Source organism: Eutrigla gurnardus (genome assembly GCF_963514095.1).
Source record: "Eutrigla gurnardus genome assembly, chromosome: 11".
Taxonomy (NCBI): Eukaryota; Metazoa; Chordata; class Actinopteri; order Perciformes; family Triglidae; genus Eutrigla; species Eutrigla gurnardus.
Window position 1 is genome coordinate 15,828,966 of NC_139925.1, and position 22,826 is coordinate 15,851,791.

The 22,826-nt window shown below is 41.3% G+C and overlaps 1 protein-coding gene across 12 annotated transcripts in view; it reads right to left on the reverse strand.

Moving 5' to 3' along the window:
- Positions 1-20,606, reverse strand: part of camk2g2 (calcium/calmodulin-dependent protein kinase (CaM kinase) II gamma 2) — a 46,535-nt gene extending 25,929 nt beyond the window's left edge. For 10 of the 12 annotated variants that reach the window (XM_084020751.1, XM_084020750.1, XM_084020749.1 and 7 more), the window contains exons 1-4: positions 20,438-20,601; positions 19,151-19,245; positions 2,960-3,019; positions 890-944 (exon numbers count right to left, since the gene is read on the reverse strand). In XM_084020751.1, coding sequence (XP_083876877.1) covers positions 890-944; positions 2,960-3,019; positions 19,151-19,245; positions 20,438-20,502 — 275 coding nt within the window. In that variant the 5' untranslated portion in view covers positions 20,503-20,601. Of the gene's footprint in view, positions 1-889; positions 945-2,959; positions 3,020-19,150; positions 19,246-20,437 lie in introns of all 12 variants that reach the window. The other 2 variants (XM_084020742.1, XM_084020741.1) reach the window with 1 other exon arrangement.
- Between the last annotated feature and the right edge of the window lie 2,220 nt (positions 20,607-22,826).

A 22,826-nucleotide genomic window follows, 5' to 3' on the forward strand; every position in this document is an offset into this window, starting at 1 on the left:
AAAGATAGATGTGCAGCAAGGTGGCTGTAACTGTGAGACATTTTTTTTTGTCAATACAAAAAAAGCTACTGCTATTTGCTTTTTTTTGTTTTAGAAATGGGAAAGTCCTGACATTTTCATTTCTGGATACAGTAAATATTACACAAGTAGCAGAAATAGAGTGCTATTAGGATGTGAAAAATACGTACGGTTTTCTCTGAAGCAACTTAAATATCAAAAAAAGGAAACTTGTCTCAGATGTGTTTATTTGTGGTGTAAACATGGTGAGCAGCAGGGAGTGAAATTCACTTTACTTGTGTATAAACTGGTAACACGTTACTGAAGTTACGATTAATATTAAGGAGGGATATAAAGTCCCGTTGAAAGTGCATCTTTAGCTTCTATACTCTGGGTCTTCCCATTTGAAACTGAATAGTTGAGCGGTGTGCAGTTAAAAAGGGATGTGAATCAAATCTTTTTCATTTGAAGAAAAGATGAGTAGATTTTGATTGTAAAAATATGAAAGAATTGTTTTTTCTGTAATTGTTTTGGCTTAAATTGTTAAATAGTTGCACGATATGTCTGGGGATGTCATCTAAAAGGGTTAAAAAGGCATTTTTCATCTTTAAAGAGTCGGTGGTTGGATATGTCAAGTCAATAAGCAATTGTTATAAACTGCAGCAGTTGGGGATGGAGGGGTTTTGGGATTGGTGTGTGGATAGGTGGGTTGATGAGAGCCTCTATGAATGTTGTGTCTGTTGTTGTAACTGTAATGTCTTGTCTACAAATAACTTCATCAAGGCAGCTCAGTGGAAAATAAAAACGTGAACTTATTTGTTGCTTGACTGAAGCAATTCCTCCGGCTTGAACCTGTGGTACGTGTGTGTGTGTGTGTGTGTGATGTACTTACAGGTCAAAGACGAGGTAATGGAAGCCTTCCTCTGAGATGCTGTCATGAAGTCGCACTAGTGAGGGCGAAAGACACAGTTCATTGTGTAAGATGATTATATGAAGAGGTGGATACAATTATTGAATATCACAGTTCATAATTCCAGTTCCTCTTTGTTACTTCAATATTCGGTGGTCGGCTTGTTCGGCGTTACGAGGAGTTGGATGGCGACTTAAACTCTAAACAAAAGTAGGAGACTTTTCAACCTCAAACTGATATTAAGAGGTGTTCTGTGTTCGGGTGTTTTCAGGGACGACACATCATATCAATTATTAGTGATCAATAAAGCCAAGAACTATCATTTGTTTAAGCATATGCTTCATTAAACTCAGCAAAAGAGAATTTTGTAAAATGAACCGATATGTGCCGGAAAATGTAGAGTAATTCTGATAGCGATAGCTGTATCGGAAATAACCATACATTAAAACCTTGGTCAATAAGCTGCAGTGAACCTGCATTTTGTAAGCTTGTAGTGACCAATGCATCACTGATCACTGGCCAGCAGGAGCAAAGCACAAGGACCACTTAACACAAATCAGCTCAATGCTAATTATATGGTTTTGTTGGTATCACAGTTTTCCCCTGCCCATCTGAAGTGATCCACTTCAGGGCTCGGCAGAGGGTTTCTAAAGCCTGAGTGCCACCTGGCTTGTTGGCAACCACGAATCAGCTCTTGGTTGACAAAGTTGACAGAATATTTGCCATATTTTAATCATTTATAATTAATGTGATACTGGTAATTTCCTTTTAGGTTTTCTCTCTGTTAAAGAAGCACAGAAGCAGGCAGCAAAGGACAGTTTTTCAAACTGGCAGCTCTCGAGTCACCTCACAGCTAGATTGAAATCTTGCTTGTGTCAAGGTGTGTCAAGTGGTTTAAATGGCAAGGCCTGAAAATGTTGGACATTCCTGTCTTCTTGCTTCAGGCGGCTTGCGTTTAAAGAAAAGAAAACTTGACAAACTCTCCCCTTGAGAATTCGATAAGAAAAGAGCAGCTGAGGGAAGAAAGGAAAGGCAGACGAGGACAAAGACGAAGCAGGAATCAGGTGAAATGAAGAAGAAAGAGGGAATGAATGAAACCATAGCTATTATGCCGTTATCATATCCTGCATGAGCGGAACACTACCGAATGATAAGACACTTTGCCGTTCTGCCACAAGGACACTTTGTCATTTCCTTCCTTTCTCAAAAGGGCCACTGCCTATTGTCTGGGTTTTACACACACACACACACACACACACACACACACACACACACACACACACACACACACACACACACACACACACACACACACACACACACACACACACACACACACACACACACACACACACACACACACACACACACGCACGCACGCACGCACGCTCGCACACGCACACACGCGCACGAGCGCGCGCACACACTCAAACATTTTGGCAAATTGGCACCGTTAAATTAGCCAAATTAGCTATTAGCAGTGATGCAAGATAGGCAAGTTATTGTTTAAGTTCTAAGTTAAGATTTATATTGTCTTTTCTACCATGATTTCTAGCAGATATATACATGTTTATTCCAATATAATAACAAGATCCTGAGAAAGCGTGAGCCAAGTGTGTTCAGATTAGACTGAGTTAAGACTCAGAAGACTCAGAAGAAGAAGAGGGAGTTTTGATTTTGGTCACCAAGCTCAAAAAACATACATAACATCTTCAGTTTCACTTGATGACGTGTTTGCTTCTGTCTGGGTACACAAAACCCCCCCCTGTTAAATATGGTTAAATGTGGTGGATTTTGTATCTGTGACTGGTGTTTACCTTCTACGCACTAAACTTGCAAGCTCTTAGACTGATGAATGAGGATTTGTGTTTTGGGAGTTTTATATCAGTTTGTTGAACATGGACAGATGTCTCTGTAGCCTAACACAAGGGATGTCAACTTCATCAAATGTCCAAGCCCACTTAATTCTCATTTCTTAAGATCTTATATGCGATGTTCTGAATTGAAACACAGCCGCTCTGATAATCCACTTGGCTCACAAAAATGACTCACCTATGTTTGGATGTTTTAGCAGACGACAGATTCTCGCCTCCCGATCCAGTTTCTGGTGATCTGAGAACAGAAAAATGAGAGAGGAACCAGTAAGGACACAATTTCTGTATCAGGAAGAGAAGCAAAATACTTTGTTGACAGTGACTGAAACACAACGGGGGGGGGGGTCACTTCTCAGAAACCCACAGAGTGGACACAGAAGAACACAAAGTCATCATACAAGTGCACGACAGCAAAGGATGCAGAACATTCACTAGATCTGACTGCAGTTCAATAGCACTTTTGCAACGTAGCATTCTGGAAACGGATTCTTCTTCATAACCTTTTAACAGATACAGTGCTAATAAATAATACATATTTTGTTTCTGCAACCATTAAAACTTGATATCTTGTTTGGAAGGATTTCAGAAATGCCTGCACAAGCGAATATGTGTAGTCATTAAAGATTTTCTTTTAACTGTGCCGCTGCAACACATAAACACACGAACGCGATGTTGTTACCATTCTCTCCAACGTCTTTCTGCTCCTCCTACACCGCTTTGAACATCGTTTTCCTCTAAACCTTTCCATTTAGCGCCATCATCACATCGCCTTGAGTCGGAGGGGACCGCAATGACAGGATGTCAAAAAAATAGACAGCGAGCCAGACAAGCTTAAAGGTCAAATATTGGCTATACAAACACACACACGCTAGCACAAGCTTTTTGCACTTAGTGAAATTAGTCTTGTGGGGTCGGCCTTAATATAATCAGTGTCCAGTTAATGATTCTAATGGCAACGGGAGGACATCCATGTGCGTGTGTGTGAGCAGCTGCATGTTGAGAATAGGCAGACTGGTAGTCGGGCAGATACAGCGGATGACATCTCCTGTTGCAGGGTGTCAGAGGTCAAGTTAATACTGGACACTCCTGCCACCAAACAGCTGCTGGTCTCAGGGGACAGATGGGCTGATTACGTGGGTGCGTATGCCTGTGTGCGTCTGCGCAGGAAGGAGACAAGGGTGGGCGGATGGAACGACGAACTCAAGACTTTCACCCAGGAGGCCGCTGTCCACATCCAGAAGTGAAACCAAAACTTATTTTAACATGTACTTAAATGGCATACTTGCAAGTTTAATTCAAATGGCAGCCAACAAGATGGTGGATGTTCACGGTAAGCAGATTTATATTTAAGATGTCTTCATTTGTATTTTTGTAGCAGACCAGGCTGATTCAATCAGATCAGCCCATCAAGCTCAAATCCGACTTCCCTGTAGGAGGGAAGAACAGGCTACATATAGATTGAACTCATACAAAACACATAGAAATCCCACACTGAGACAACACTGGAGATGAAATGAATGCAGTTATATGTAATCAATGAACCCAGATAATAAGGTGGAGGGAACCCATAAGTTCAAGTTCTTCAGTTCAAATCCCCGACTGGCAGCTAAAGGGAATAGAAAATACTTCCTTCCTTCACAGCAAACACCTAGGGGCCCCTAGGCGCAGCGGAAAAAATGTAAAACTACTATATAAATATGTAATTTGTGCTCTTGTGTGTATACAAGGCATTTAAATGTATGGAAATTAAATTACACTTGTGTAATATCACGTGGCATTGGCATCAACATACATGACATGACATCAGTAACCTGCCATATATTGATAATTTGCTACTATTTATTTATTTGTTTGATTATGCTTCTTCTTCCAGGCTGTTTTAATTAGCAGCAAGAGACAATAAGAGGAAATCTCCATTAGCTCTGAAGGTTTGTGCATTGTGTTTTTGTTAAATCTTTCACCGCCGACAAGCTCTGGCAGGAAATCTCAGGTCATTAACACGCTATCCCAAGTTTGACCCCAAACCTCTGACCCGCAGAGCTAAGCCAATAACTGCAGCTTTTATCCTGCGTGTCTCTGCATGCAGACATGTATAGACCCATCTTGACCAGTGTGTTCAGAAGATGAGAAACTAATTCTGCAGACATTCCACAACGTTCTTCCCAGAGCCAGAAGGAGCTATTTTGGCTGCCTATATTATTAGAAGTTGAATCAGCCAGCAAAAACAGGCCTATTTCTTAAGGCTGGCCTGAGACGACAGCTTTATTATGTTTGTGATAGATTTTGGGTGCTGAGAGACACTCGAAATGACTGAGGAGTTTTAAAAGAAAGATGAGAGAATACATCCAGGCTATAAAAAGGGACAAATTGTATAGGAAAAGAAGAGAAGCAGGAGAAATTGACTGCAGCTTAGCAGATGCTAATCACTGACACATACAAAAAAAAAGGTAACTGGTCAAATTAGCAATCTACTCTTTATCATACAAAAATATTATATTCTTCTATAATATCAGCTATATGAAAGAGTCAGTTTATCATCAAACCTAAACGTCACATATTAGACTAACAGCGACATTTAAGGCCCTCCACTGATGTTGCTCAACTTCAGGAAAAACGGGATGAAGGCTGAATTGTGAGTGAGGTCACACTGTAAACGATTCAGACTACAGAGTGCGTGTTCCTTGGTAACCTTCCTTCCTTCCTTCCTTCCTGCCTTCCTTCCTTCCTTTCTAGGATTTGAAGTAGAGAGTCAAACTTCCGGCCTGCCTCCATCATCCCCACCCACATGCACACACCCCATTTACAGCTTTCCAGAGAGCTGTGGTGAGACCATATTCTCTGCTCTGCAAAGTACAACACACGGCACTTAGCTCAATTGGAGTGAGTGATGAGCGCATCATATTCATTTATCCATCATCTCTAATAGCAATCAGGAGTGGTGGATGAATGGATAGATGGCTTCTTTCAGCCCACATCCACTGTTGGAAAAATGATCTATACACACCCTTCCCCCCCTCCAAACAGTTGTTCCTTATTTCATTATTATTGTAAATTAGCAGAGCTTTGTAAGATGCTACTCTTCAACAAATGACAAGTTTACTAATACGGCAGCAAGAATTTATAGAAAGTTAAATGTATTAATCCACCCTTTTACAGCCGCTCCTTTGAACACTTAAAATATGTCCAATCACAACCCGATCAAGCCAGAGTATTTCCAAGAAAATGTAAGATTTCATAACTTGGCAATGCTACACTACTGGGGGTTTATAAGTATTAGCAGAACATAGGTTGACCGGCATCACCAGCTTTTTAAATAGTCAGCGTGTCGGTCTGCGGCTCCGTCAAAGTCCCCGTTCCTCAGTGACTGCCAGAGAACGAGACGAGTCAACAAAAAGACGTTGCTTGGCATGTACCGTTCTCCATCTGCTGATTGGAGCCGACCTGGCAACCTGCACTGTAAGCATAGCAGGATATTAGCATGACGAGTCGCTGATTAGACACAACTAGCACGCACAGAACAGACTCTCAAGTTTAACCTTTTACCATTCTGCCCCCTTTTTAAAGGACTAGGGGTTTGTTGATGGGATGCTCATTATGTATTATTTGATTACTTATTTAAAATAAATAGTTAAAGTGCATAAGGGTTTAGAACCATACAGTAGTATATGATGGCATCCCCATGCTCTATTATGTCTAATGAGTTTGTGCCCAATTTAAAAATGTAAACCCACTTATTGTGAATAAAAATAAAGAATCCTCTGGATGCCCTGGGTCTCTAGTTTTTGTTGTAAACTTTCATTAGGCTGTGATTATCCTATACAACTCAAAATCAGGTCTTTTTAGACAATGGTGTCAAGTTCCTCACTATAATCAAACAGATGGGAACTAGGTTCATCACACATGAATATACTCATTGGATCCACAATCTCAGCTTTCCAGTCGCACCCACTTTATGCAATTACAAAACAGTTTAGGCAACCACGTATGCAGAAATATTCAAATATGACACTTTAGAATAGACAAACTAAATAACAAATCCTATATATGTATACTGCATGATAAAACAAACCCAAACTGAATGGCAAATGCCAGTGGGCATGTCTTTAAAGGGAAACTTGTGGGTACCCATAGAAGGTGAAAGGTCAAGGGATCCCTTTGAAAACATTTTTTCCTTTTCCAATTTGTATTGGGCTAAATTAAATTAAATACAAATTTTAGTTTCAAAACATACACATCCATTTGTTCAGGTTTCATTTTTAAAATGAGACAAGTAGTATATTGTATTAAGAGTGCATATATGTGCATTTCAAGTGTGTGCGTGTGCTGATCCACACATTTTCTCCTTTCAAGCAAAGCCATTAAATAACGTAGTGATTCCATTTAAAGCCTTTCCAGACAAGTCAATGAAAACAGTGCCTGTTAGCATGACTAAAAACTCTCACTCGCACGCACGCACGCACACACTGCTAGCCAGACAAAACAAGATATTTTAAACCATTAATCTAATCTCAAGTATCTTGCGATTGGCATTTGTCATTATTCCTGTAATTTCACAGATAAATATAATAACCGATTAATCAAACAATTAGCTTTATCTATGATTTAAAAGTACATATTGTTCGCTGTATATCTCTCAGATCAGTTTTTGGGTCTGGAAAAACTAGTTTCTAACCTCAATCCAAGAAAAGGAAGGAACCTGGATGAACAAAAACAAGTTGTATGTGAGCATCTTGATTGATCTCTGCAAGAAAATCACAGTGACGCAGAGCTCGTTAAAGACCGCAGGCTAACGTCGTCCTATCCAAGGGTATAACAGGGTAAAAGGAAGACCGACTGATATGAGATAAATGAATGACAGAAACAGAAAAAGTGACAGACTTCGGGGTCAGTGTGGCCCAGAGAGCAGACAGAACTATAAATAGATCCAATCCTCCTCCGGCTTACAGCCCTGAATCACGCTGACCTGGCCCGGCCTGCATCACCAAGCACAGAGGCAGAGACACAATGAGACAGAAAGTGAGAGACAGAGAAACAGAGAAAGACTGACAGATGGAGGCCTGCAGAGAAATGAGAGAGACAGAGGCGAGTTTCTGACACTGATCGTTTCCCTTCCTGCCACAGCTTTCTCTGTCTATGAGTCAGACGTCCCGCCGCTGTGAGAGGTCAGTCTGGTGTCAGCGGGCTAACGCCAAGGCTCATATCTCCTACTCAACGCCAACAGCGTGATGATGTAATCATGGGAGGAGGGCAGTGAAGGATAATGCAAGGGGAAGGAAATCCAAAATATGCTATAAACCTTAAACCACAGTAATAAGCTGATACCATTCTCTACTACTATTCAACTATTTATCACCAGTCAGGCCTCAAACTCGCTTCTTTTCATCTGCACTCTGCAGTATTTTAATTAGACAAGAGACAGACACCAGTTCTGCTCTACTGGACCCCAGAGTCGGACCGAGTGCACTGACACAACTTAGCCAAGAGGAGGAAAAGACTCGAGGGAGGGAAAGAAACGAGCCTCAACTGCAGACGCAACAGCTTCAGAAACACCTCGGCAAAGAGCGTGGGGCAGAACCCTTAGTGCACCTGTGGAGAGTCAGCATGACTATCACAACATGGGATGAAGTCACATACTCCGTAGCTCTCGCCACCCAACAGCTAACTGACAGCTAGCCTCTTGCTCGATTTGATTGGCTGCCTGGGCACCGATAGGCGGTGTGACTCTGAAGAATCATTTATATTTTATGTATGTCAAAAAAGACAGCCATGCTAGCAGCCCTGTGAGTGCGTACTTAGGCACAGAGGTGCTTCAAGAAAAATGCTAACTTCAGTGTGCTAACAAGCCAAGAAGCTAGCGCTCTCTCGCTTTCTCTCTCTCTTGTTTCATTATTGGCATAATTGTGAATATCATCACGAGTGACTTGAAAACGCGGTCTAGTGTGCTATCACGGTATAGATCTGAAAAAATACAGGAGGAATTATTTCTGATTATGATTTATAGTATTTATGATTCATGTATGCAGGGAGAGCATACTTATTATTAAAAAATGTCCATCTGTGATCCCATAACAAAATCTTGGTTTCTAAACAAAGGTTAAGTGATTCCAGTATGTTTTGGTGCCATTTTAAAGAGTTTTAAGCGTATTTGATGATTTTCAGGATATATATATATATATATATATATCGTGAATTGCAATCATATTAGTCAGGTTAATCGTGACATGAAATTTTAATATCATCCCATGCCAATAGCAGCACGATATCATGGCACCAATAGCTGCAGGATGTTGTCACCTGGCTACATGCCGGTATGCTTAGATGAACCTGCTCTCCTCTCCTTCCCCTGCTGATTTTGGTTTACAGCATACAGGGATGCAGAAATCAAACAGCTTTAATAACTTTTAATGAGGCTGCCCTGACTTTTGCTTTATACAGCTTCGCACAGCTATGGGAATTTACTTTTTCATTTCCACAGCAAAATCTCTCTCAATGCATCGTCTACAGAATATTGTCATTCAGGTTTAAATTGTTCCGACACCCTGGCTGCTCCGAGTCGTTTCAAATTCCACTCTGAACGCAAGTTGCCTTTTTTATATTTTGAAGTGTGCTGTTGCTCCAGTTAAACTTGTGGTTGTGAGAACAAGACTTGCTCGGCCTGTATGTGCGTCTGTGTGTTTGGGTCTAAAAGGTGTCAGAGTCGCTCAACCAAAACATGAAGCGACACACTGTGTTTCCTTCTGTTTTCCACCATAACTTCCTCCGCCCGGCAATATGTTCTGCACGCTGAAAGAAACTGTCTTCGCTCAGTGCGTGTGGCTTACTGGGTGGGTTAAGTCGAGCCATTAAACGAAGCTTAATTGGACCGTGGCTGACCAGTTGGGAAAGACCATTAACATCAAGGTGCTGTGCAGCTTTATGAAAGGAGTCTGTGTATCCCTGCCAGGACCCCTTACAGCGTTTAATTAGAAAGGTTCCCTCTGACCAACAGGATAACAAATACGACCACAGCTTTGCTTCCTTTCAACTTCCTCCTGTGGGGAGACAGCAGAAGCAGTTATCGACTCTTCTGCATGATCCCAAACGCTGGGGGAGTTAAACACCATGTGAAGAAGGTAGGACGGAAAGGGCTTATAAGGACATTCTCAAGTGTTACTTAATGTAGAGTATTGGCGCTTGTACAAAGACATCTTTTATATAGAATTACTGTATATGTAATTACATAAAAACTGAAAAACCCACCGGTGGGCTTTATTTTTATTTAGCAATCGCCAATTTACACCATTTATCATAGCCAGATTCTGTATGATGAGACACTGTTTGATTTTCAACTTACCAGTGGTCACATCATGTGTGAAAATGCTTCAATAATGGCAACAAAAGCCATCCATCCATCCATCCATCCATCCATCCATGCATCCGATTTTTCATCAGGATCAATTCATTCCACGTCTCATCCAAATAAACCATTGGCATAAAACAGATCCTGTACGAAATTTCCATTGTTTTCCAATTTTTGTAAAATAAAATATCCAAAAAATGTAAGATGCATTTTTTTGTTTTTAATTATTAATTTTAATATTACTGCATTTTATTGCATAAAATATTTTTTGAGTTATGTTTTGGCATATATTTTAGCCATAGAGGATCAGAACTTGTATATTGAAATGATAAAAACAAGGTCACCATCTGAGTATTTACTACACACTACATTATTTACTACAGCATGGTTTATATGTCAGTGTTGTTATGGGATAACCAAGACATGCTGGAGTACACAATAAAGGGATGGAAGGGGCTGCAATTAATCATCATCATGATCATCATCATCATCATCATCATCATATTTTCCCCAACTGCAGAGAAAATCTAATTTACATCTTTTATTTCTAATTTATACTCCTATCATCATATTTAAGCCAAAATCGGCCCAGTTTTCCATCTGCTTCCGTTTTATTTTGGTTGTTTCTTCTTCAACATTCATTTACAAATTCTTGATTTGAGCTACAGTCATTGAAACGCAAACAACAGCAGCTCAAAAGGTATAATCCTCTCTCTCCTCTTTACGATAAGATTTTAAAGTGAAATATCTACAGGAAATGAGTTTCATTGATTCTATCGACTAAAAATGCAATAAGAAATATAATATATCTAGTTCTGCTCCATCAATTTTGAGGACTGTTAGCTTTTGCCAGCACCATAATTTATTTCTGCTAGCCTTATTTAAATACCAGCTATTACACGAGAATTCAACATGAGACAGCGGCGTTTCCAATACTGCATGTTCATTGAGCAGCTATTGGCTGGAGCAACGTATAAAAAATGTGATGTTAATGATGACACCCAAATCAGTACTATGAATAGATCTGGAGGCAAATAGTGTCTCCTTTATTCCAGCACATAAATAACGCTGCACGGATCCCCAGCCTTGATGTGTCAGAGTGCAGCCTTGAACCGCGCTTAGTGATAACTAATCACTGATGGGCAGCTGTTCCAGGGAGACATGCTTCAACCTGGACAATGACCAGAGTAACACACACACACACGTACACACACCTCTTGGTTATTGCCTGAGAGAAGGGATAATGGCTTCCATTGTGTGTCTGCCAGTCCTTTTGTAAGACATGCAGCAACACATGAACACACACATCCAGTACAACACAAACTGAATGCATCTCGTAGTTCTGTGTAAAGAGTGACAGCTGATGTAGATCGTGTCTGACAGCTGAGCAGTGAGTTGTACATCCTACATAATTCAGTCCTCTTCAAAAGCAAATAAGGACATTATTTTTCGATAGACCTGATTGCTCTACCATTTCTGTCGAGCATCCATGATGTTTTGATATTTATTTTGGAGCTCGTGGAACAAGTCCCTTTTGTTGTATATGCAAAGATCAGCCTTGAAACACAGGATCGTTGTATGGGCTCGACCTGACACAGCCATGCTTACAATGCTGTGTGTGGTATCACAATTTCCTCTGAGGATTGTGTTGTTTTTTTTGTTTTTTTACAATTGCTGGAAAGGCTGAAATGGATTATGCTTACATATACACTATCTATATCATGGTCACTTGCTAGTGATTTAAATAATTAGAGCAAACATGATTAAAAGATTAAGTCATCCTGGACTAATGGGACAAAATACTGAAAAAAATGTGTTTTTTAACATAATCTTTTTAGTCAATTAATACAAATATGATGCAAGTTACCATTTTCTAATCTAAAATGCTCCAACGTTTGGATCATTCCTGTCATTGTGGCAGCTCACTTTGTCATTCTAATCTACTGGTGATCAAGTGAAGGTTGTGCTTCAATTCACAAAACCTGTGAATGTGAGGGCAACACACCCTTAATAGGATTACTGTGAGAGGACTAAGAAAGGCTGATCTGATTGTAACTTTAAAAGCTGACACCTGTGCAGCTGGGTTGGTAATGTGCCAGTCAGCAGGAGAACCGGTCCAAACAGACGATGCTGCCACAACCACGACTCCATTGAACAAATGTATTGGGATCCTACAAACTGTTGCTAGTGTTCAACTGGGATAATTCAAAGGATTTAACTTGACTGGGAGTTTACAGGCAGGTGCCAATGTTAAGGTGAAGGGGTGTGTGTGTGTGTGTGTGTGTGTAATCCGATATGCAAAGTGACTTGTTGTAAACAGAGCCATCTGTTATCCTATAATACTGACTCAGGATGGACAGTTTTAAAAAGAAAGGATCAAAATCGATGCAGCAGAACAAGAGATATTGTCTGTTTTACTGTAGATGCCCAGGCTAACAGTGCTTTGTATTGATCACACACACACACACACACTCCCTATTAGGGTCTGACTGACAGAGGCCTGATGGTTTTCATCCACCCCCACCCTACCTACTCTCACCACCGATGATGAAATTACAAACCACACAAATTTCCCTCTTGCAGTTATTCTGTGAACTGAATACCCGATGTGACATAAATAACTGCTGTCAGATTAAAACCCTCAAAACTAAAGCAAACAAAAGGGGATTTCTTTCAGAGGCACTTTCTGGAAAACTTAAATATGTCTTATTGACAGCCTGGCATTCAGAATGGGTTTCCTCAGGCTTAAGGACTTGAGATTCACATCAGGAATCGGACTGCACGGTGTTACCATTCATTGTACAAGACACCCGGTGAATGTGGGGACCAAGTCTATATAATCTTGCCTGTCAGGTGTGAAGAATAGGATGCACGTAAGCTAGCGGTTACCATGGAGACAGGCTGCTTGATTGACAGCATGACAGTGAGTGTGTGTGATCAGGAATGGATTATCCTCACACACACGTGTGCACACTTCTACACACAGCTGGTCATATTTATCCATCTAAAGAATCTCTGTCCGGCCGTCTCTCTACGAGGCGTCCCATGGAGTGCGTTGTCGAATTTGGTGGACACGCGACACAACGGCGCTCTGTGTAGAAGTGGGGGCGGAGCTTCAGGGCTCTGCAGCTTTACATGCCACGGCTCATTGACTGCAGTTCCCTTTGCTGGTGGATGCTGGATATACGAACAGTACAACCAAATTCTCCTTCACTTCCCTGCAGCACATCTGCGCTGCGAAATACATGTCTGGTGAGTCACAATTTATCGCACACAATGGTGCCTGAGCCTATGGCCCACTGATGAAAACAGCATTTTTAGTATTACGAACTGGGTGTCAGTATCAGAAGAAGAAATCAGAAAACATACCTGCAATTACTGCTCATCACCATAGGGGACACCAAAGACAAACGGGGATCTTGTAACTTTAAAAAAAATACTACCATGAGCTTTACATTTAGCACACAGATGAGGAGTGTAGAGGTAGAAAGAAAGTAAAATCAAGAGAAACGGTAACTTAATGTGTATGTCAGCATTGCTGGTATGACGTAATCTGATCTCTTTCTCTCTCTCTCACACACACACACACACACACACGCACACACGCACACACGCACACACACACACACACACACGCACACACGCACACACGCACACACACGCACACACGCACACACGCACACACGCGTTATTGCTGGATGCTTTTCCCATGTGCGTGCCCAGCTTTATTGCTTTTTCCAAACGTACAACTGAAGAACAGCAGTCGGGTTGCAAGCTTTTCTATTACAATAACAAAAAAGGTTAAGGATGCATCGATACCGATACAGTGCACATGTACTTGTACTCCTACCTTGTACTCATACCTTGTTTTATTAATAAATTCAGTGTATTATTGTGTATGACAAAAAAATAAGCAAAACACTACATTTAGAGAACAAAACGATGAATTGATGAAAAACATTTAGCAAAATAGTAAGTAGTAAACACTATCATGATCAATGTTCAATCAGTGTTCAATTGTAATCTTTTAGGCAAGAAACTTGAATAAATACAGTTGTTAATATCTATTTTATAGTGATGATCTGAATTGGCAAAACATTTCATCAGCAGGTCAGGCTTTTAAAAATTGGAATTGGCATCTCTGGGAACTATTTGTTTTAATAAACTAATAGTTCAGGTATTTTTTTTGGAGAAAAAAGCCCCATTCACTGGTTCCAGCAACTCACATATGAACATTGTCTGGTTTTATTTTGTCATATATGATATTACATTGAGTATATTGGGGGTTTGGACAGATAGTCAGACAAAACAAGAAATGTTAATGTCAACTTGGGCTTTGGGAAACTGTATTTGTTTCCTATTGTTTGAGCGTTTCTATGAGCTATAACTATTTTAATTGAAACTTCATATTGTTTCATTGCAGTCCAACTGACTTTGTAGGTTCCCCCTCTAGTCACAAATGAATCCTCTCAAAATTAAGAATCAGCATCACGTCTCTTCGTCCAGCACTAAAGTATATGGCAAATTAAATTTTTATTCACATTGGCTCCCACATGATGCCATATGCTATGGACAGGGGGATAATGATGAGCAGATAAAAGAGAAAAAGAGGGCAAGATGAATATGACAGGAGGAGAGTCCTGGAAAAACACACTAAACCTCAGGACACACACACACACACACACACACACACACACACACACACACACACACACACACACACACACACACACACACACACACACACACACACACACACACACACAGGTTCAAAGCCTTAATAAGAAAAGCGGAAGGTCTGCATGCTGTGGGATGACTTACACCACTCGAGTGTTACGGTGCTTTAGAGCATGTAACCCTGACCGTCTCACCCTCTTTCCATATCGGCATCTTTCTCTTTCCATACATGACTGTCTCTCTCTCATCAAATATTCACAGTTGGTCCCATGAAACATTCACCGTGCTGCTCTGCTACGTTTATCCGCCCTCCGCCAATCAGCCTCGAGCGGGTGCACTAGCAGCCAACCAAAAGCTTGAAAAAAAGAAACACATACACACAGTCGCCTGTCTGCATGGCCTGCGATGTGGAAGCCTTGCAGAGAGGGAAGAGGAAATGAGTAAGAGGTGGCAAAAGAGAGAAAAACACAAAGGAAAGGACGGGAATGTGGCTTAGGGAGACACATGAAAGAAAACCAGATAAAGAAAGGAAGCAGTGAAGAGGAGTCTGAGGGTCCACTGACTCCTCAGCTCTTGCCCATGTTCAGCGAGAGCAGAGCAGCCTCGAACCTCAATAATTCAACAGTGGGACGAGTGCCGCCAGCCTCTCCCCTCCTTCTCTTTCCCTGACCACAAGGCCTTACCGAATAACAGCGTAACTAAAAATACACCTACAATACGTCACATATAATTGGAGCTAAAAATAACATGAAACACGGTTAAGATAGATCATGCTCTCATTGTTTCCTTAAGGTGTTACGGCGTGTTTTCAATGTGCGTCTGACGCTACAGATATGGCCCTGTTTCAACCAATCCACGCCAACAGCTAGCGTTTTCACTCGCAACATGGATGGCTAAAAACATTTTTCTTCCATTTACCACGTATATGCATAACTACAGTGATTGTGTATTGGGCTCTGAGTGCTGCCAAAACGTGGGTGACCTACATTCAATACTGTGCCTGAATTAAATTCACTGATATTCAATTAACTGCTGAGAAAAGCAGAAAATATTTCCATTTAAGAAGCAGAGAGCAGAGAGTTTTGGCATTTATGATGTAATAATACAGTATTACAGATTGAGCAATACTTTGGATGGGCACTTTGGGTTTTGGATTGTTACTCTGAAAAAAAAACCTCATTTTGGGCTTTGGGAGATCGTGATGACTGATTTATTTATTTATTTATATTTATATATTTATTTATATATATGCGAGTGTCACCTAGTTGATTACTGAATAATACCTCGATATTTCTAGGCTATGTCTCGATCTTGATATTTTTACATTTTCCGACTGGCCTATGTGTATGTTTTTGTTTTATTCACTATAATATTTATTAAAAGATTACTGTAACATCATCAGCGAATACGGTAAATGTGAAGAGAGGATGACAGTCAGCTCCACGAATAGAAAGCTGCAGACAAAAGCTGAGTGGGCAAAAGCAAACGCTGACTTGCTAATTTACATGTAGATATGCAACGTTTGGTTTTCACACAATGAGATGAGCTACTGTAACGGACATCCTGTCAGAAAAGAGATATGAAAATAGCCTCCGAACTTCCTTTTATTGGATTCTTAAAATCTAACCATTGATTCCCGGTACTTAATCTTTGTACAAACCATATTCATGGCTCTACACAAGCTGTACAGAAGTCGTGGCTCAACACAGACGCCAGGGAAAGGACTGTATCGCCGTATCTCCCCTTTTCATCTGAGTGTGCACAAAAGCAAGAGAGCCCACCACCACTAATGCAAAAGTAACATAAGCTCATGAGCACACTTCCCTTCTTAACTTCTACTTCCCACGATTTTTATCAAGCCATCGCTGCTGCCTCGGGCCAACAGTAATTGTCATTATCATCTTCTGTAAACTGGTGTTAAAGTCACTTACGAAATAAAGTATTACAGTATTAGTAGCTTTCAGTATGAGTGTCCTTGGACTGCAAGAACATTTACACAGCCAAGTAGTGAGTATTCAACATATAACAAAAACAATTTGCCATTTTGCAGAGGGTTTAGGTGATTATTCACTGAGTCTGAGCAGTTGTCAAACAACCACAACATGTAATAAATGAATACATAGATATAAGTGGTCTGAGTTTTTACTCTTGAACTAATGGGATCAAACAGCCCTGCGATAGCCTGGTGACCTGTCCAGGATGTTCCCTGCCTTCCCTCAACGTCAGTGGGATCCAGCTCCCACAACCCTGAATGGTTTCAGATGATGGATGGATGGAATACAATGCCAGATCAGTCCACTGTCACCGATACCCTATCCAGCTGTATGAGTCATTATTGGACCAATATCCGATATCAACGTCGGTGTAACTCTACTTTAAAAGGTACGGTATACACTAAGCTTAATCTATCTTGGTCTATCAGTTTTAAGGTGTACCTCTGGTAATTGTCTAGCATTAGTTCTATGTTTTTTTCTGTTTGCTTATGCATCAGTACAGTTTTGTATTTAACAATGTGAAACTGTACACAGATGGGCCTTGTATGCATAAGCATGAGAACCGTTAAGTAGGTGAGAGAAAATGTTTGCAACTGTGGTCGCAGTGAGAAAAGAGCAGTTGTTTATGTGCGTTTGCGTGATAATTGTGACCACAATCAAGAGACACACACTGTCTCTTTGCCAGACAGCCTATGGGATGAAGAGTTTCACCCCTGCTGTTGCCGGGTTACTAGCTCCGGACCATTGCCAGCAAAGCCCTCCACACACACACACACACACACACGCACACAGGTTTTTAAGTTCTTTCTTTTGTTTACAGACAAGGGAGGGAGGGGAAGGTGGAAAACACATAAACACAGACAAAATGACATGGGTGGGAGTGTGTGGGAGAGACAGAGCGGTCAGACATTGCATCCCCTGGGAAAAGAGCAGTCCCCTCAGTCCAGAACTGGCCCTGCTCTGCACCTCATATCATCCCTCAACCTTTTTGGTGCAACCTGTTGACACTTGCACATGCACAGAGGATCTGCAACGCACTCACACACAAACCAAGACAAGACGAGACGCAGTGGAATTCATGTGCAAACACGAACACATGGGACCGCCATAAGATTTAACAGACTTGGATTCAGGCACATGATGACACACATGCAGGGCAACAGGCAGACTAATGACAGTAACAATAAATCTGCCACATATACTGAAGCACAGGTGGTAATATTTCAACGTGTTAAATGGCAGTCTGCATTCAGAAAAAAAATCTGTGATAATCCGATCAACCATTCCTAAAATGCACTGGCTGTTTGCTGACGTTAAATGCACAAAACTGCCTCATAATGTTATCTGGTCAGTGGTCACTGCAATACTGCATTTCACCAGATAAAGCACAGACTATACAGCATTTGATCAGGTGCTTTTGTCATAACCCTCCATTAATATTCCTGTTTTTTCAAATCAGCTACATGGGGAGTTTGAACAAATCTGTGAGAGCTCAAATGGTAATAACCCCTCATTGTACATGAATAGTTAACCCCAATGTATGCCAAATGTGTATTATCAGTACATTTGGGTCACACCACTAAGCACCTTTTAAAAGAATAGCACTAACACAGAGCTAAGGGAAACTGCACTCACAAGTATGGTAAGTGGGACACAGTGGGTCAAAGTTGAAACAGGAAGTCACTTTAAGTCAGTCTAACCTGAGGGTTTGTTTCAGTCTTATCACCTGATCGCTGGTGTTTCTTGCCCAGTTTGATGTGTTTTGTATCTGGTGTAGAGCTAAAGGATTATGTAAGGGCCCAAGAATTTGATAGCAGGTTTCACATGCATATTTTTCAAGAAAAACCATGAGAGAAACTGGGAGATCTGGGTGAGTTGGTATGCAATGACCCCTCCTACGCAAGTACAGTGTTATCATTACCAACACAACCCATGGCCAAAACTATTCAAATAAGCCATCAGAGCTTTCTTTATCTCATCCTACGAGTTGCAGTCAAAGTTTAGGGTATTTTAGGCTACGGTTAATCTGATGGGAGAGACCAATGGTAACTATAACAAACCAAAAATGGCTGCAGACAGCTGCCAAAGCCCACTGAACCTCACTGAACCACGTAGACGGCGGCAGCCCAGCTCTGCCAAGTGGCCTCCAGCTCTTCAGGAATCTCCACTGATGGGGGGGCAGAGCGCTTGGATCGCATTGCTCTTGAGGAAACAAACTAACAAATCTGCAGCTGAACTGACATCACTGAGCAGCGTCGGCAGCAGCCTGCCATTGTCAGCTTTCATCTTGCATAAATTCATGCTGCTCCCCGACTGTAATCCCGTGCTACACAATGGATATCGGCCGGAGCCTGCTTACCTCTGGCTGAGAGCTTTTTTGTGTTGATAATTTTAGCGGCATACTCCTGGCCGGTGGACTTCTTGACGCATCGTCGGACGATAGAGAAGGCACCCCTGGAGCAGGTGACATAGATGACAGATCAGTGAGGATACTTCAAACGAACAAAGCCCGCTCGCTCATATGTGTGTGTGTGTGTGTGTGTGTGTGTGTGTGTGTGTGTGTTGCAGGGGGGAAAGTACGTGAACCTGTCACATAGTAAGGGGCACGCATGTATTACATACACCTAAAGAGAGGGGAAAGGAAGTCACATGCATAATTAAACCAGTTTGATATTCTGTGTGCACTGGATGTGAGAAGAGGTCCTGGCTACTAGTGCATGACAGAGGTGGGAGAAGGGGTTGTGTCACAGTGAAAGGAGCCAGTCATTAGCTTCGAAGAAAAAAACGTGAGTACAGGAGAATGAAAGCCACTGAGAGGTAGAATTAACATTGAGCCTGTCTTCTCAGCCTGGCTGCAATGTTTTGCACAGACGCCTCCTTTACAGCTACTCACGCCGTCTGTGTTACTCACGCCGTCTGTGTTACTCACGCCATATGTGTTACTCACGCCATATGTGTTGGAAGGTGGTGCAGCTCTATTAGCCACACGTAGAGATAAGAGTATTATACACTATTACAACACGTGTTCCTGGACGCTGAACATACGTGTGGTGGCGCGCGCACAGCAAATGATGTGCAAGCGCCACAGTCGTGTTTGCACCAAAAACACATGTCTTCCTTTTTGGGGGGCTTCACATAAACAGTAGCCCTGCAGTCTGCTTAGTTAATGCACAAAAAAACAGCCGATTGATTGGACGGGAGCGCGGGGGGGTGCCACCGGGCAACGGGGCTGCGTGCAAACGAGTTCTCGATGCGTGCTATAACCGCAGATACATCGACAAACAAGTTAGTCCTATATATATATATATACACGCTTCGCACCTTTTCGGGTTACGAAGAGCCCCGCGCCGGTAATACCCATCCGGGATTAAAAACGAGCCCTGGTGGCGCTAACGTGAACCCGCCTGCAGCTTGTTGTTGCCGAGGCGCTTCTCCTACCCTTCCCTGTATTTTGACAGCCCCGCTCCTGCCCTGTCAACGCTCAAGTAAACGCGCACAATGGCAGCAGCGGAGAGGAGAAAAACGTGCGCGCACGCACACACACACACACACACACACACACACACACACACACACACACACACACACACACACACACACGCTGAATGCAACAAGAGCAGCAGCAGCCGCGGTGACGGTCGCTTACTTTCCGAGTTCCTCGTACAGCTGATACTCGTCTGTGAACCTGGTGGAGGTTACAATTGTAGCCATGTTGCGTGGAGTGCAGGGGAGAGGGGGGAAGTCGCCTCGCGCTTCAAGTGGCCGCCTCGCGCAGGTTTTCGGGAGGAGAACTCGTGAAGGTAGACGGCCGGTGGAAGAGAGTCTCGAGCTCGGAGAGAGAAGGGAGTGGGAGGGGAGAGAGGAGAGAGCGAAAGAGAGAGAGAGAGGGGGGGAGTGGGGGAGGAGAGAGGAGCCGAGCTGTAGTAACAAAGATCCTCTATTCGGATAATGAGCCGCTCTGTGTTTGAAAAAGAAATGGAAATAAAAACCTGATTAAATTGTGTGTGGTTATAACACTTTCTATTTGATACTTTATTTTCGTAATGTTTTAATAATCATAATGTTTTTTTTACTTTGAATTAATAACGTAACGAAAGTAACATAACAAAGTAACGAGTCCATCGTTACTTTGTAAATAAACAGTGTATTTTTTAACATCACTCAACAGTGGCCAACAATTAAAAGAAAAAAACCAAGGCACTCCAAAAGTATTTAATCACAATAACAAACATATTGAAGAATTTAACATTTTCACCTGGTGAAAGACGAAGGATCACCAAAATGACCACACGAACACCAACGTCAGTATTGAATTTAATCACAATTAATTAAATGGCGGTGGAGATACTTGAGTCTGGACCAAAGTGAGTGAGAGCCATGCCACTAGTTAAAAAGCTTGCTCGCCATGCTGAGAGAAGTGACAACACAGGCGTGGCTTTAATTTGGTCTTGAAACCGACAATGAGGTCAGCATTAAAGGTGCTAAATTAGAAAATTCATCTAGTGCCTCCCAACATGGTGACGGTCAAGTGGTGCCTACAAGCTAACAATGCTATATTTTTGGCTAAAATGATAATGCTCTACGCTATAGAACATTTGCACTATTAAGTATGATATTTTATGTTATTTTCTGTGGCGTTTTTGTCCACCCTATGTTCATGAAAGCTACACGTTGTCTTCCTCAAAAGCTTTCATCAATCATCTATAAAACTGTTGAACGCTGCTAATAACGGCAGAGTGAGACCTCTCTTTGTTTTCTCCTCATCGGCAGTAGCGGCGGAGGTGGGATGTAGCCACGCGAGATCTTTTCTCGTGTACCAGGAGCCACAGATCCAGGTTCAGATTCAGCACCTTTTTCTTGCATCTTCCAATCGTTTGCACTTAAACGTAAAGCTGACACCAGAACAGCTGAAAAGTGCAGCGTCCGTCGAGCACCAAGCCGTGTGGTGAGATGCAATGCCGCAATATTTTAATATTGGCACAGAGCAAAGGAGCTGCATGCTCACTGTATTATCGTCAAAGTGTTTCGTTTCCTAACAAGGATGATCAGTGATCGCTCTATATTTCGATTTTGTTCACATCTTATACTGTTGTTGTTTTTCTCCCGTTTATAAACCATTTTATAAATCATATTCAGCAACATCCAAATCTGTTATCATGTTAAGATGTAAATCGTTTTTGAAACGCTTGCTATCAAAACAATCCTACATACAGTATATATATATATATATATATATATATATATATATATATATATATATATATATGTCTTTTTTTTGTTGGAAATGACCTTTTGTTCTGAAAAAAAATTAAGATCAGATTTATTCATTGAAAAACATAATTTGTCTGACGATGTTTTTTCTGTTTTATGTGTCCTTTCGTTTCAATACCTGAGAGGACCTTTAATGTCTCTGAGATTTGGTTTTAGGGCAAATATACAGCTTAAAATGTTGACACAATAATGATCACACATTGTTAGTGTTACCCTTAAGACTGCTTAAGCTTTTGACATTGCAATTTCACCAATATTTTAAATATATATATATATATATATATATATATATATATATATACCTAAAATAAATACAAAAGAGAGAGCCTTGATTTACAGATATCTGATTCGCTCCAGTTTATCACCTCGAGCAGCCTGTAGAGATCTGTTCAGGGAGTCGAGGCTTCGATCCGACTCATATGCAGTTTTAGGGATTTAAACTGTAAGCTGGAGCATCATTGTATAATAGACAGGGAATTATAGGCGTTATGTAACGGCCTGCTGCACTGTAAAGGTTTATCTGAGCTTTCATGAATATCTCATGAAGGGTATTAATATATCGTTTTGGCACCACAATTAAGTAGCCTGCATGTGTGTTTACTGGGTGCTTACAGCTGCACAGTGAGGTAATGTAACGGGCAAAAAGTGGTTCGTCTCTCATAGTCGTGTTTTTTCATGTTTTTCTTTTTTGATGTTTTGATTAATCTACATTTGATTTAAAGACAGTATGTTTCGTTAGTCCCTTATGAAAGTACTTTGCTTTC